General features: G+C 38.0%; 1 protein-coding gene across 1 annotated transcript in view; it reads left to right on the top strand.

Annotated features, from left to right (window-relative positions):
- The window catches only part of SEZ6L (seizure related 6 homolog like), a 781,385-nt gene that overhangs the window by 698,176 nt on the left and 69,104 nt on the right, over positions 1 to 14,105 (top strand). The window contains exon 13 of the mRNA XM_069759107.1: positions 4,579 to 4,770. Coding sequence (XP_069615208.1) covers positions 4,579 to 4,770 — 192 coding nt within the window. The remainder of the gene's footprint in view (positions 1 to 4,578; positions 4,771 to 14,105) is intronic.

Genomic DNA, 14,105 nt, shown 5'->3' with positions numbered 1-14,105 from the left:
TAATACATAGCTATATCACCATAAAATATTAATCATTTTTACATTGCATCTCCAGATATCAAAAGGATTATTATTATATTATGCCAATTTAGCTTCATAGATATCATTAATATCTTGGTTCTTGAGCTCATTTCCTCCAAGGTTCCTGCTTGTTCAGTGTCTTTGCAGTGCTGTCTCTGGTTATTGATCCCCTATGAAATGTAGATTAGATACTTTGTGAAGTCTATTTTCACCAACAGATGTCATTAAAATCCTGCTGACTTCTGAGCTATTTTCTCCCCAACATCATGCTTGTTCAGTGTCTGCAAACTGGTTACTCTGGTTATTTGTCCCATCTCAATTGGAAACATGGTAAACATTTTGTTTCGGGGACAAAAAGTATTATTACACAATACCCTTTTCATCAGCCAATGTAATTTCAATTCTGCTGGCCACTGAGCTAATTTCTCCCAATTTCCTGCTTGTTCAGTATCAGTGCAGTTTGCTCTGGTTATTCATCTACTATGAAATTAAGATTAGATACATTTTGTTAGTGAGTCAAAAGTATTATCACTCTATATCCATTTTCACTCACAGGTATTAAAATTCTGCTGGCCTCTGAGCTCATTTCTCCCAAGTGACCTGCTTGTTCAGTGTCTATAAAGAGCTCAATTTGGTTAGTCATCCCCAGTCAATTAGAAACAGACTAAACAATTTGTTTCAGGGGACAAAAATATTATCACACTATTATGATTTTAATCCACAGATATAAATTAAATTATTCGGACCTCTAAGCTCATTTCACCCAGGCTCGCTGCATGTTCATTGTCTGTGCAGAGGTTATACATCCTCTGTGAAATGAAAATTAGATACTTTTTGTTGTAGGCGGTCAAAGGTATTATTATTTTATACCCTTCTTCACCCACAGATGTTATTGATATTTTGTCGGCCTCTGAGTTAATTACTCACAAGTGTCCTGCTTATTCAGTGTCTGCAAAGAGCTTATTCTGGTTATTCATCCCATGTCAACTAGAAACAAAGTACACCATTTTGTTTATGGGGCCAAAAGTATTATCACACTATACCCATTTTCATCCACAGAAGTTATTTCAATTCTGCCGGAAGATTTCCACTAAGCTGAATTCTCTCTAGCGTCCAGCTTTTTCAGTGCATCAAACGTGTCTTGGGGATTTGCTGTCTAGAAAATATAGTTGTTCCACCAGGCACTGTACAGAAATATGTTTTAGAAAAACAACTAAGCCTCAGCAATAAAGTGCAATAAAGATCTTTGCAGTTCTGTAGTTCAGCTAAGCGGTCTAAGAAGGACAATGGCTCCACTATCAAGAGAATTCCAAGATCAGCTCCGGACTACATTATATTGTGCAACGCAGCTTTAGCGCAAGATAAGAATTGTAAGGGATATGAAAAGTTATTCAACTTTTTATGCAAAATAAATCTGTCCTTAAAAAGAAAAACGGCAGTATTCAAAGGTGAAAATACACTGCAGCATATGTGTTCGAACATATACCAGAAATATGAGATCTGGGAAACCTTTTGAGATTTTGGCATAAAGGTTAAGCAAAGCCTTAAATATTTTTTAATCAACATCTTTCTCTAGACAGCTTTGACATTTATGCAGAACGTTACGGCATCGCTACAACAATATAAAAGACGGAATAGATTTCATTTTTTACAACTGCACTAGAATACATTTAGGCTCAAGCAAGTCAATCATAATGGTATTAAAAGGAGATATTCTTTCTCAGTTTGTTACAAGAATAGATTTCCTGTGCAAATTTTGTAGTGGCACCTTAGAAATAGATGTCAAATTACAGAATATGAAGGGTTACTAGCTGCCATAAGTGTGAGAAGGCAGCATGAGTTAGGAGCTGATACACCAACCACTGACAAATCAGACGTGTGATACAAGTGTTATTGGTGGGGTTCAACCTCTATAAATAAGTCCAACTTTTACTTAAGAACAGGGAACTGGAAATTCTTTGTCGGGAGCAGTTTGTTCATACTGCAGTCAAGAAAAGTGATGCCAAATTTTTACCCCCACCCCCTTCCCCATACACAACTTTTGCAGTTAAATGCTATGCCGTTACATACATCTGCCATTGACTTCTTTCCTAAAGTAAGCTTATCTGATTACCCTGTTCAATAGAGTTTAAGCACAAGTTTGTACTAACATACACCTACCAAAAAAATGCTGAATTTACTCTTTTTTCACGTAATCCATGGGCTTACTTACACGCCAAATGCATATTGTAAATCTGATTTGGTAACATAGTAACATAGTAACATAGTTATTAAGGTTGAAGGAAGACTATAAGTCCATCTAGTTCAACCCATAGACTAACCTAACATGCCCTAACATGTTGATCCAGAGGAAGGCAAAAAAAAAACCATGTGGCAAATAGTAAGCTCCACTTTGGGGAAAACAATTCCTTCCCGACTCCACATACGGCAATCAGACTAGTTCCCTGGATCAACACCCTATCAAGGAATCTAGTGTATATACCCTGTAACATTATACTTTTCAAGGAAGGTATCCAGTCCCCTCTTAAATTTAAGTAATGAATCACTCATTACAACATCATACGGCAGAGAGTTCCATAGTCTCACTGCTCTTACAGTAAAGAATCCACGTAGTAAGAGCCTTGGAGTTACGTTTTATGGCCATACCCAACCATTTGAACTTTTATGGCTTGTCTGACCTAAATTGCCTTTTATGCTTTCATCAGTAGCCTAAACAAATAGGCAATATAGCAGACAACCTCCAATATTCTAAATCTATTGACTTCCAATGCTGTCTTTTATGAATTGTATGTTTTATTTAATGACTTTTCACTGGGTTTTGATGGATTTCTCATTTGATCATTCTTTAACCATCTTAGTCTTCTTAGCATGAAAGTGACTGTCCTCATATAGCCATGATATGATTCAGCAGGATCAGCATTTCATCATCAGCTGTGGATGCTTTGCTTTTTCATAACATCATCTTCAACGTGATAATAATCCTCACATCTATGTTGTGGATGAAAAAAAATGGACTGGAAAATCTCATAAATGACGCTCTACATGTTCATGAGTAAGACCTGCTAACTTGGATGTTTCTGAAGACGTCTTCATTTGGAAAAGTGGTTGGATTGGCAAGACCAAGAATTCTTGACTTGTCCGAAGCTCCATCGATAGATTATGATTGGTGTTGTGAAATGTCATGTGACTTTTGTGATGAATTTCATATTCTTTATTGAACTGACTGTAACTGTGCCTGTCAAAGTGCCTCCTGCTCGAAAATTCTTATTCTATATTTGTTCATAAGAATGTGATTGATAAAAGTTGCTTTTTTTAGTTACTTGTAACATTTAACAAAAACCATGGTAAAATAAAAAGTTTAAAAGTACTATTGATCTGTGACTCGTACATGCTATTTCTGAATGTAATCATTTTGTCAAAAAGTTGTGTTGACGGTTTCTTTCATATCTAGATGAATCTACCAGGGGATAAATGGGGTCACACAAAACACCCTCAGAGCTGCACCGAGACTTACCAAACTAAATGATGCAAACGTTGAAACAAAGCTCTAAAGAACATTTTTTTTTCATCCAAAACAAAAATATTTTTCATGCTCATGTTACATATTATATTTTGTTAGATTCTTGCAGAAAAATTCATAAGATAATAAATAGAGTGTAAAATACGCTTATATATTAATCTGCATTTTAGTTATAGAGTTTTAGGTCAGGATCATTTTTTAAGTTCATGACTAAGGCTTAAAAGTGGTTCGTCACCAAATTTCACAATGTAAACTTCATACATTATTAAATAGAGCTCTCAGACTCGATGAAGATGATGTGCTTACTTTGAAAATCCATGTCTAAATAGCTGTATAATCCTCATGTTAAAATGATAATTTTATGAGCCCAGCTATAAAGTGAAGGGGCTCATTAGAGCTAGTGTGTTAAGTCTCCACCGACCCAGACTTGCAGCTGCAGCATGTACTAAGCAGCGTGAGATCTCCGCAGTAATGAGGAAGGACACTGAAGAATTGTCAATCAAGCTAAGTGGGTTGAGATTAAGTGTAAACTTCCATAAATAATTGTTCAGCCATGTGACATGGATTTTCAAAGTAAGTACATCAGCCCCATCACATCCAAGGGATCTGCTGTCGGATCCACTTTAAAAAAAATTGGTGCAGATTTACAACTTAGGGAAGAGCCATCTGGTCATATGGTTAACGACAGTGATGGACCCACAAACTACGCAATGCTTTCACATATACAGTTCTGCTACTTTAATACATTCCACAGAACTAAATGTCTTTTTTTTCATTTATAATACATCTGTAGTAATACTATTTTGCTATAAATAAATGATATTTTATTAATGACTATTGTCTATATTGTATAATTATTGTAGGTCAATTGACAAGTATTTTTAAAGTTTTAGTTTACACATACTCTGAGAAACCCATTGATTAGATTTTACCTACTTTCCTATCATCCATTTTTCTATTTATCCCTTTCCCCATCTCTTTATAGAATATATGTGGGGGTATATTAATCAGAATCCATCTTTCTCTTTGTGTTGCAGTCATGTACTGCACAGATCCTGGAGAGGTGGAGCACTCCACTCGTCTTATTTCAGATCCAGTCCTGTTGGTGGGAACCACAATCCAGTACACATGCAACACGGGCTTTGTTCTTGAAGGAAGCTCTCTGCTAACATGCTACAGTCGAGAGACAGGGACCCCTATATGGACTTCAAGAATCCCGCACTGTGTTTGTAAGTAACTCAAATCTGGAATCCGAAATATGAATGCTGTCATATATAAAGGACATTGATTCAAAGCTTAATAATAATATGTAGATATCATGTGACTTAAAGGGGTTGTCCACTTTATAGTAACAAATGTGTTGGGGTATGATTTTGTGATACTAGTATATTGGTACTACAGGTTCAATAGCAGACACAGAAGAAGAGGGCCTCTGTGCAAGAACCATTTACGGGACCTTTGCACTCTAATAGCTCAAAATAATAATTCCACCTGCTTTGGAGGTAGAAATGGACCACCTTACCTTTGGGCCCCAGTGCATCTGCACAAGTTGCATTGGTATGTCCACCCCTGTACAGGTTCAGCACCTATCTCCTCATTTATAAAGTGCTGCCTACCTATTAGTACAGCCTTCCTCACAAACTGTACAATGTTCCTATTCTCAAAATAAGAGTTGATGGAGGAGCATGTGACCAGAGCTGTACAATTAAAAACACTGCAAATGGAAAAGCTGCTTTTCAATTGGACTGGTCTGGTCACATGTTCCTCCATCAGCAGTTGACTGCACTAACAAGTGGGAGGTGTTCCAAAAAGAGAAAATCAGTGCTAAATCCACAATACTTTATCCATGTCCAAATTAATATAAAAGGAATCTATCTACCCATTTTTCACCCATAAGCTGCGGCCACCGCCATTAGGGGCTTATCTACAGCATTCCGTAATGCTGTAGATAAGCCCCCGATGTAACCTGAAAGATAAGAAAAACAAGTTAGATTTTGCTCACCCAGGTCCAGTGCGGTCCAGTTCCGGCGTCTCCCATCTTTATGTGATGACGTCCTCTTCCTTGCTTCTGTCGCGTCTCCTGTGAAGGCGTAATTATCTGCCCTATTGAGGGCAGAGCAAAGTACTGCAGTGCGCAGGCACCAGGAAATGTCAGAGAGGCCCGGCGCCTACGCACTGCAGTACTTTACGCTGCCCTCAACAGGGCAGAGAATTACGCCTGCGCAGGAGCCGCAACAGAGGCAAGAAAGAGGACGTCATCGTATGGAGATGTGAGGCACCGAACCCGGACCTACGACGCCCATCGGACCGGACCGCAGCGGGAACGCCCCTGGGTGAGTATAATCTAACTTGTTTTTCTTATCCTTCAGGTTACATTGGGGGCTTATTTACAGCATTACAGAATGCGGTGGCTGCAGCTTATATGCGCAAAATGAGGTGACAGATTCCCTTTAACATATTGTTCTTAGACGAGAAAAACTCTTTTTTTTTACTGAATCACCTTTTTTTCCTTTCTCCGAGGAATATTTATTTTTTAAAAAACCTAATGACCACAGTTGATCTTGTTACATCCTAAAATATCTTTATTTATCGACATGGTTTTATCAGTAATGTAAAATCTGTTCAGACCTAGCTCCTCACACTTATTTATTGTCCTTGGACTTTTTGCTACTTCCTGCCTGTATTATATGTGGTCCACTGAGCCAAACAAACAGCTACTAGTCATTACAGCTAAATATCACCACCAGCAAAAGGTGCCAGATATCTCATGAATCACATAATCTTTATTTTAAGTAATGAAACATAAGTACGGTATATACATAACAAAGTACCCCGAGAAAAAAAGGGACCAAATCACCAAACGAGGATAAATAAAGTTTTTTCTGGACTTTATTCTACAATTTGCGATATAATACAACAGAGGAGAAAATAAGTACGAGAAATAAGTTACAAAGGTGCAATAACTAGTAAAATATATTTAAATAGAATGAGCAAAAATCTTTATTATAAGAATTTAGGAAAAAGTTAGTAGTCTAATATTTGCTTAGAAAATGTATAAAAAGAAAAGTGCATAGTCAAAATGTATTAAATATAGTAATTTGGGAAAGTTCTCAATTGTAAAGCACGGCAAAGAATTATATCACTAATTGTCGAATAAAACACATGCCCAAAATTAAAAAAATATGGTAATTTAAATGAGCTAATTTTATGTTCCACTGGTGTTTATAGTCCCTTTTCTATTGGGGTACTTTGTCATGTACACAGTAATGTATAATTATTTATAATAATAATTTATAATGCTGGTAATATTTAGTGATTCAGGTGCATTTAATATATATATATATATATATATATATATATCATTAAAGTCAATCTAGGCAACAATTATTTTGATATTTAAACATTACAGCTGTTGTGTCTGTAATTTTCGAAAATGCTCTCAGTAATATGAAAAGACAAGACAGCTAGAGACAAGGAGTCCATTGTAACATATAAGAAATGAGAGTTAGGATTTTATATACGGTAGTTTTAATACTTATTACTCAATGCTCACAATTTCGAATCTGTGTATAAGCTAAGTACCTGTGTTAGATGTGTTAAAATTGTATTTGTTCCCCTCTTAGATAATAGCAAAGTGAGATGAACTAACTAACTTTGTTCTACTAAAAGCCATACATGTTGCTCTAGCAAATAACCAGATTGGAGTGTGATAACTTAAAGAGTTTAATGGATGAAACTGCACAAATTTCACATTATTATGATAAATCGCATGTACATCTGTTTCAGTTCCAAAAAGACATTAAAAAAATTAACTCTTTCACACCGTAGCCCTTTTTCATTTTTGCATTTTTGTTTTTCACTCCCCTTCTTCCCAGACCAATAACTTTTTTTTATTTTTCCGTCAATATGACCATGAGAGGGCTTGTTTTTTGCAGGACGAGTTGTACTTTTGAATGACACCAATGGTCAAAGATGGAAAACAAAAATTTCAAGGGTGGTGAAATTGCAAAAAAAAGTGCAATTCCACAACTGTTTTTTGGATTTTTTTTATCATGTTCACCAAATGCTAACACTGACCTGCCATTCTCCAGGTCATTACGAGTTCGTAGACATCAAACATACCTAGGTTGTTTTTTATTTAAATAGTGAGAAAAGTTATTCGCCGAGATCCGTAGCGTCTCCATTTTTCTTGGTCTCGGGTTAGGTGAGGGCTTATTTTTTCCGTACTGAGCTAACGTTTTTAAAGGTTCCATTTTAGTATGGATACAATCTTTTGATCGCCCGTTATTGCATTTTAATGCAATTTTATGCAAGAACGCCATCTATACACTTCCTTAGATCACTAGAGGTCCCGATGTCTAACTTCCTTTTCCATTGAATCTATTTGTTTATCACTGACCTTAGTCTTCACCAAAATGGGGACCTAGCTATTGTAAATATAGTAAATGCCGCCAGTCTCCTTTATTATTAATTCCGCTGCGATGACCCCTATATAGCACCGGAAGTCATTTAAGCATCATTTATCACCTTGGAACTTGAGTGATATGCACCTACCATAATATCATAAGCGGTAGACATCCAAACCGAAGAACAAGCTAGCCGCTTCCTGTAGTTACATGCAAAAATACATAGCGTGCAGGCTAAACAGTGTTGCCGTGGTGACGCATACAAACCGGAAGTGCGTCACGTGATGGTTTGTATTCCAGGTGGATCGCACACCCACCGCCATATTGGATCCGTACGCATTGCACTTAGTGAGCACACAACAAATGAGGCGTTGCGAGAGAAGTGTGTCACCTGATGCCTAATAATTTGCATACCAGGTAAATCACGCTACCGCCATCCAGTTAGATAGAAATGCGCATGAGTTAAATCTATTCATTACTTCCTTGAATCTACATGAATGTGTACTGCAGACCTGCACATAGTCAATGTAACCGGTTATCCACAAGTAACTACGCAAGCATACTGATTAAGCGACTGATTGGCCATATTTAGATGGCGCTCTTGCATGAAAGGAGATTGAAGCAATCATTATGCAGTATCATACTATCCAGCCCCCATGATGATCTGAAATGAAGAAACGCGTAGAGGTTTTCATGTCATCTGAAACATAAGTATTCTTTATCTATGCTGTCATCATGCTGGGATCTTGTGGTCTATATTTGGTATTGTTCCTTTTGATATGTGATTACTATGGATATTATTGAGTATAAGAAGAGGTGGTTTGGCTGAGCAATGTTCTATTAATAGGCTCAGTAGCAGTGAAAAAGGATTGTCTTCCACTGGTATATCCCACAGTTCGGGATCTCGCCTTGCTAACTGATATATATACAGTACATTTTACCTGTCTAGCCAATTGTGATATACTTATCGTTTTTGTGAGTCTGATACGGCATTGGATTTATCTGTAGTAAGGGGCCTATAGGGTCAGCCATTGTTGAGTGGAGGTGCCATTTCCGCTGACACTTAGGGTGCCAACCCCCACTGCTAGGCAGGCAATCAAAGAACCAGGGAACAGTATAGTTAGATATGTTTTATGCACGTCACTTTATTAGTGCTAGCCTGTTCACTCTTTCATTACACCCAAAGATTTTGTTAACCCTCGGCTGCTATGCAAACTTTACTCCTTTTCCCTGCATTGGTATCTAAGGTTGCATGGATGAAGCACCAACATAGGGGTATCTAGGAGATTTTAAGGGTGAGCCGCTGAGGAGGCGGCACGCCATCTATCTTTTTGTTTGTGTTGTAGGGTGCCAACCTCCGCTGTTCGGCAGATATTCAGCCTAGGGATTACAACATAGAGTGAACATAGGGTGCAGTATATCTGCACGGTGATTGTTGTCTGTCTTTTTTAGATAAGGTCTTTTCAATAAAAGTTATATTTTAGTGTATCTACCATATGTATGAGGGTTTTTTTTTATTGATTTTTCTTGATTTATGCAAAAATGTCAAGACATTTCAAAGAGTTGTACCCCAGAATACTGGCAAAAATACTTTAATGAATCAGCCTACATGTTTTATAAGATTCAGACTTGAGGTTTACTATTAAATAAGCTGGTTAAATAAAGAGTTAACAGTTACAAGTTCAAAGCAAGAGTCAAGGAAAATAAATTAGTTACTTCCAAGAAGCTTAATATCCTTACATGAAATCTCCATTACTCACGATTTTACAAATTACCGTAGCTTTTAAGATCATTATTTTCTGAACTTGTGAAAATCTGAAGAAAATGCTCCTTTTCTCAGGATGGTAAATTATATTAGTTTGTATTATCATGAGTCTGCTTTTTTATTTTCGTAAATAAATATACTGAAGAAATTTACAAAATATCTCCTTGTCATTATATTCTAATGCAGTGTTAATTATTAGTGCACAGGAGATGAAATAATATGTAATACATAATAATAACGTATAAGCAAGCATTTAAAGGCAAACTCCATCTATCAAATATATGACTGTACAACTTGTTCAACCTTAGTTTAGGGATGCACTCACTTCCCCGCAGTGTCTACCATCCTTACTGGCATGGGATGTCTTCAGTGGGTGATGTTGCAATTATTAGTTTTGCCGCCCTCCGAAGATGTCCAAGTTCCATGGCGCTAGCAAAACCTCTGTGAGAGATGAGTGCAGTGTCTGCATGCTGCATCATTTTAGGACTGTAATAGAAGCTATGGGGCAGTGTTGGTGTCACTCACTGCTTTTCTCTCTACTCCCTGACAATCACAGTTTAAAATTGTGTCGGTGGAGACAGAGGCAGAGTGCGCTGCACTCATCTCTCCCACAGCTTTTATAAGTGCCATGGAATGAGGATAACTTCAGGTGGAGGTGATGCAAGAAACTGTAGTAAGTAACTGCCATGCCACCCACTGATGACGCCCTGTTCCAGGAGAGGTGATAGACGATGCAAGGAAGTGAATGTTTTATAAATTATAAAGTTATTTATTGTAAATGTTCAGGAAAATTACTGAAAAGCATAAGCCTATAACCCCTAACTTCACTGAAGAACGAGCATTTGAGTTTTCCCCTGTGTCTGTTGCCCATACTAGGGTGTGTGCTTGTCTTCATTAGATTCCAACCCCAGACCTTAGCGCTACAAAGCAATCATTGAGCCACCATGTAGACAATACCTGTCACGGAGAGTGTGGGAAAGACTAAGTGTAACATAAATGACACTAGGGAAAGGGTGAGTGTAGACCCCTAGGCAGATTTAATAACACCCTTCCTGCCCTACCATCCTTTAATTGGTTTCTCACCAATCGCCGAGCAGGAAACCTAAGCCCTGTATCTCCCTAGAGCTCAGCCTTGGATAGGGAGGGGGTGGGACATGCACTGGTCAGCCCCACTGTAAACTAAAGACAAAAAGTTAGACAAGGGCAATGAACTTAGCTTGAGCAGACTCAGAGAGGTAACATTAAACATCCTCAAACTGCTCTATAGAGGAACTTAGCAGTCTGCTAAAGCTCCAAGCCTTCACAAAAGAAAAATGCGAATATCACCAGCGACTCTCTGCAGCATAATGGAGATTTATAAACACCCAGGTCCAGGTGTGTCAACTAGAGCCGGAGGGAGGTTGCCCCTGGGTCCAAGAATCAGAAGGATTAAGAAGGTGTCAGTAATGCCAAATGCAGAAACCTTCTGCAGCCAGATGCAGAGCAACAGTCTGTTGCATTTGACACACCCATGACAATAGCTTTACCAATAATAAATTGAGACACATATCATAATTGTTAGAAAAGCTGTTCCCATTAATACAATTGTGCCAACCATATTATATAATTTTTAAAAAAAATGTAATGTGCCTGAAAATGGTACCAATAAAAACGTCAACTCGTCCTGCAAAAAACAAGACCTCACATGACTCTGTGGGTCAAAATCTGGAAAAATTATAGCTCTCAAAATGTAGTGACGCAAAAACCATCGTTTGCAATAAAAAGCGTCTTTTAGCGTGTGACAGCTGCCAAACATAAAAAACCGATATAAAAACTAGCTATAAATAGTAAATAAACCCTCCCCCCCCCCTTTATCACCCCCTTAGTTTGCAAAAAATAATAAAATAAAAAAATGTATTAATTTCCATTTTCCCTTTAGGGTTAATGTTAGGGTTGGGGCTAAAGTTAGGGTTAGGGCTAAAGATAGGGTTATGGTTGGGGCTAAAGTTAGGGTTAGGGTTGGGGCAAAAGTTAGGGTTGGCGCTAGAGTTGGGGATAGCGTTTGGATTAAGTTTACGGCTGGGATTAGGGATAAGGTTGGGATTAGGGTTAAGGGAATGTCAGGGTTAGGGGTGTGATTAGGGTTATGGTTGGGATTAGGGTTGGGGTGTGTTGGAGTTAGAGGTGTGTTGGAGTTAGAGGTGTGTTGGGGTTAGGGTTATGTTGGGGTTAGGGGTGTGGTTATGGTTAGAGTTGGGATTAGGGTTAGGGGTGTGTTGAGGTTAGGGTTAGAGTTAGAATTGGGAGGTTTCCACTGTTTAGGCACATCAGGGGCTTTCCAAACGTGACATGGTGTCTAATCTCAATTCCAGCCAATTCTGAGATGGAAAAGTAAAATGGTGCTCCTTCCCTTCTGAGCTTCGCCGTGCATCCAAACAGTGGTTTACCCCAACATATTAGGTATCAGCGTACTCAGGACAAATTGGACAACAACATTTGTGGTCCAATTTCTCCTGTTACCCTTGGGAAAATAAAAATTTGGGGGCTAATAATTTTTCTGGGAAATGAAATATTTTTTATTTTCACGACTCTGCATTATAAACTTTATTGAACACTTGGGGGTTTAAAGTTCTCACAACACATCTAGATAAATTTCTTGGGGGTGCAGTTTCCAAAATAATGTCAATTGTGTTTTTTTTACTGTTTAGGCATATCAGAGGCTCTGCAAACAGAACATGACGCTCGCAGACCATTCCATCAAAGTCTGCATTCCAAAACGGCGCTCCTTCCCTTCCAAGCTCTGCCATGTGCCCAAACAGTGGTTCCCCCCACATATGGGGTATCAGCATACTCAGGACAAATTGTAAAATAACTTATGGTGTCCAATTTCTCCTGTTACCCTTGGGAAAATAAAAACTTGTGGGAAAAATATCACTTTGTGAAAAAAATATGATTTTTTATCTTTATGGCTCTACATTATAAACTTCTGTGAAGCACTTTGGGGTTCAAAGTGCTCACCACACATCTAGATAAGTTCCTTAGGGGGTCTACTTTCCAAAATGGTGTCACTTGTGGGGGGTTTCCACTGTTTAGGCACATCAGGAGCACTTCAAACGCAACATGGCGTACGATTTCAATTCCAGCCAATTATGTATTGAAAAGTCAAAGGGCACTCCTTCCCTTCCGAGCTCTGCCATGCGCCCAAACAGTGGTTTACCTCCACATATCAGGTATCAGCACACTCAGAACAAATTGCACAACTTTTGGGATCCAATTTCTCCTGTTATCTTTGGGAAAATAAAAAATTGGGGGCAAAAAGATAATTTTTGTTAAAAAAAAATGTGATTTTGTATTTTTACAGCTCTACGTTATTAACTTCTGTAAAGCACTTGAGGGTTTAAAGTGCTCACCGCACATCTAGATAAGTTCCTTAGGGGGGTCTGCGTTCCAAAATAGTGTCACTTGTAGGGGGTTTCCACTGTTTAGGCACATCAGGGGCTCTCCAAACGTGACATGGCGCCTGATCTCAATTCCAGCCAATTTTGCTCTGAAAAGTAAAATGGTGCTCCTATCCTTCCGAGCTCTGCCGTGCGCCCAAACAGTGGTTTACCCCCACATATGGGGTATCGGCGTACTCAGGACAAATTGTACAACTACTTTTGGGGTTCAATTTCTGCTGTTACGCTTGGTACAATAAAACAAATTGGATCTGAATTACATTTTTTGTGAAAAAAAACTTAAATGTTCATTTTTTTCTAAACATTCCAAAAATTCCTGTGAAGCACTGAGCACCTTGAGGGGTGCAGTTTTTAGAATGGTGTCACTTTGGGGTATTTGCTATCAAATAGACCCCTCAAAGTGACTTCAAATGTAATGTGGTCCCTAAATAAATGGTGTTGTAAAAATGAGAAATCGCTGGTCGAATATTAACCATTATAACTCCCTAGCAAAAAAAAAAAATTGGTTCCAAAATTGTGCTGATGTAAAGTAGACATGTGGGAAATGTTACTTATTACATATTTTGTTTGACATATCTGTGTGATTTAAGGGCAAGAAAATTCAAAGTTGTAAAATTGAAAAATTTTCAAAATTTTCTCCAAATTCCCGTTTTTTCACAAATAAATTCAAGTCATATCAAAGAAATTTTACCACTAACATGAAGTACAATATGTCATGAGAAAACAGTGTCAGAATCACCGGGATCCATTGAAGGGTTCCAGAGTTATAACCTCATAAAGGGACAGTGGTCAGAATTGTAAAAATTGGCCTGGTCATTTACATGCAAACCACCCTTGGGGGTAAAGGGGTTAATGGTTGGTAGGGGATCAAATACTAATTTCTCACTGCAAAATGCAACTAAATTTATATAATTTATAGAATGTGATTTTCTGGATTTTATTTTGATATTCTATCC

This window comes from Ranitomeya imitator, chromosome 1 (genome assembly GCF_032444005.1).
Source record: "Ranitomeya imitator isolate aRanImi1 chromosome 1, aRanImi1.pri, whole genome shotgun sequence".
In the NCBI taxonomy this organism is placed as follows: Eukaryota; Metazoa; Chordata; class Amphibia; order Anura; family Dendrobatidae; genus Ranitomeya; species Ranitomeya imitator.
This window is presented reverse-complemented; position numbering and strand designations above follow the sequence as displayed.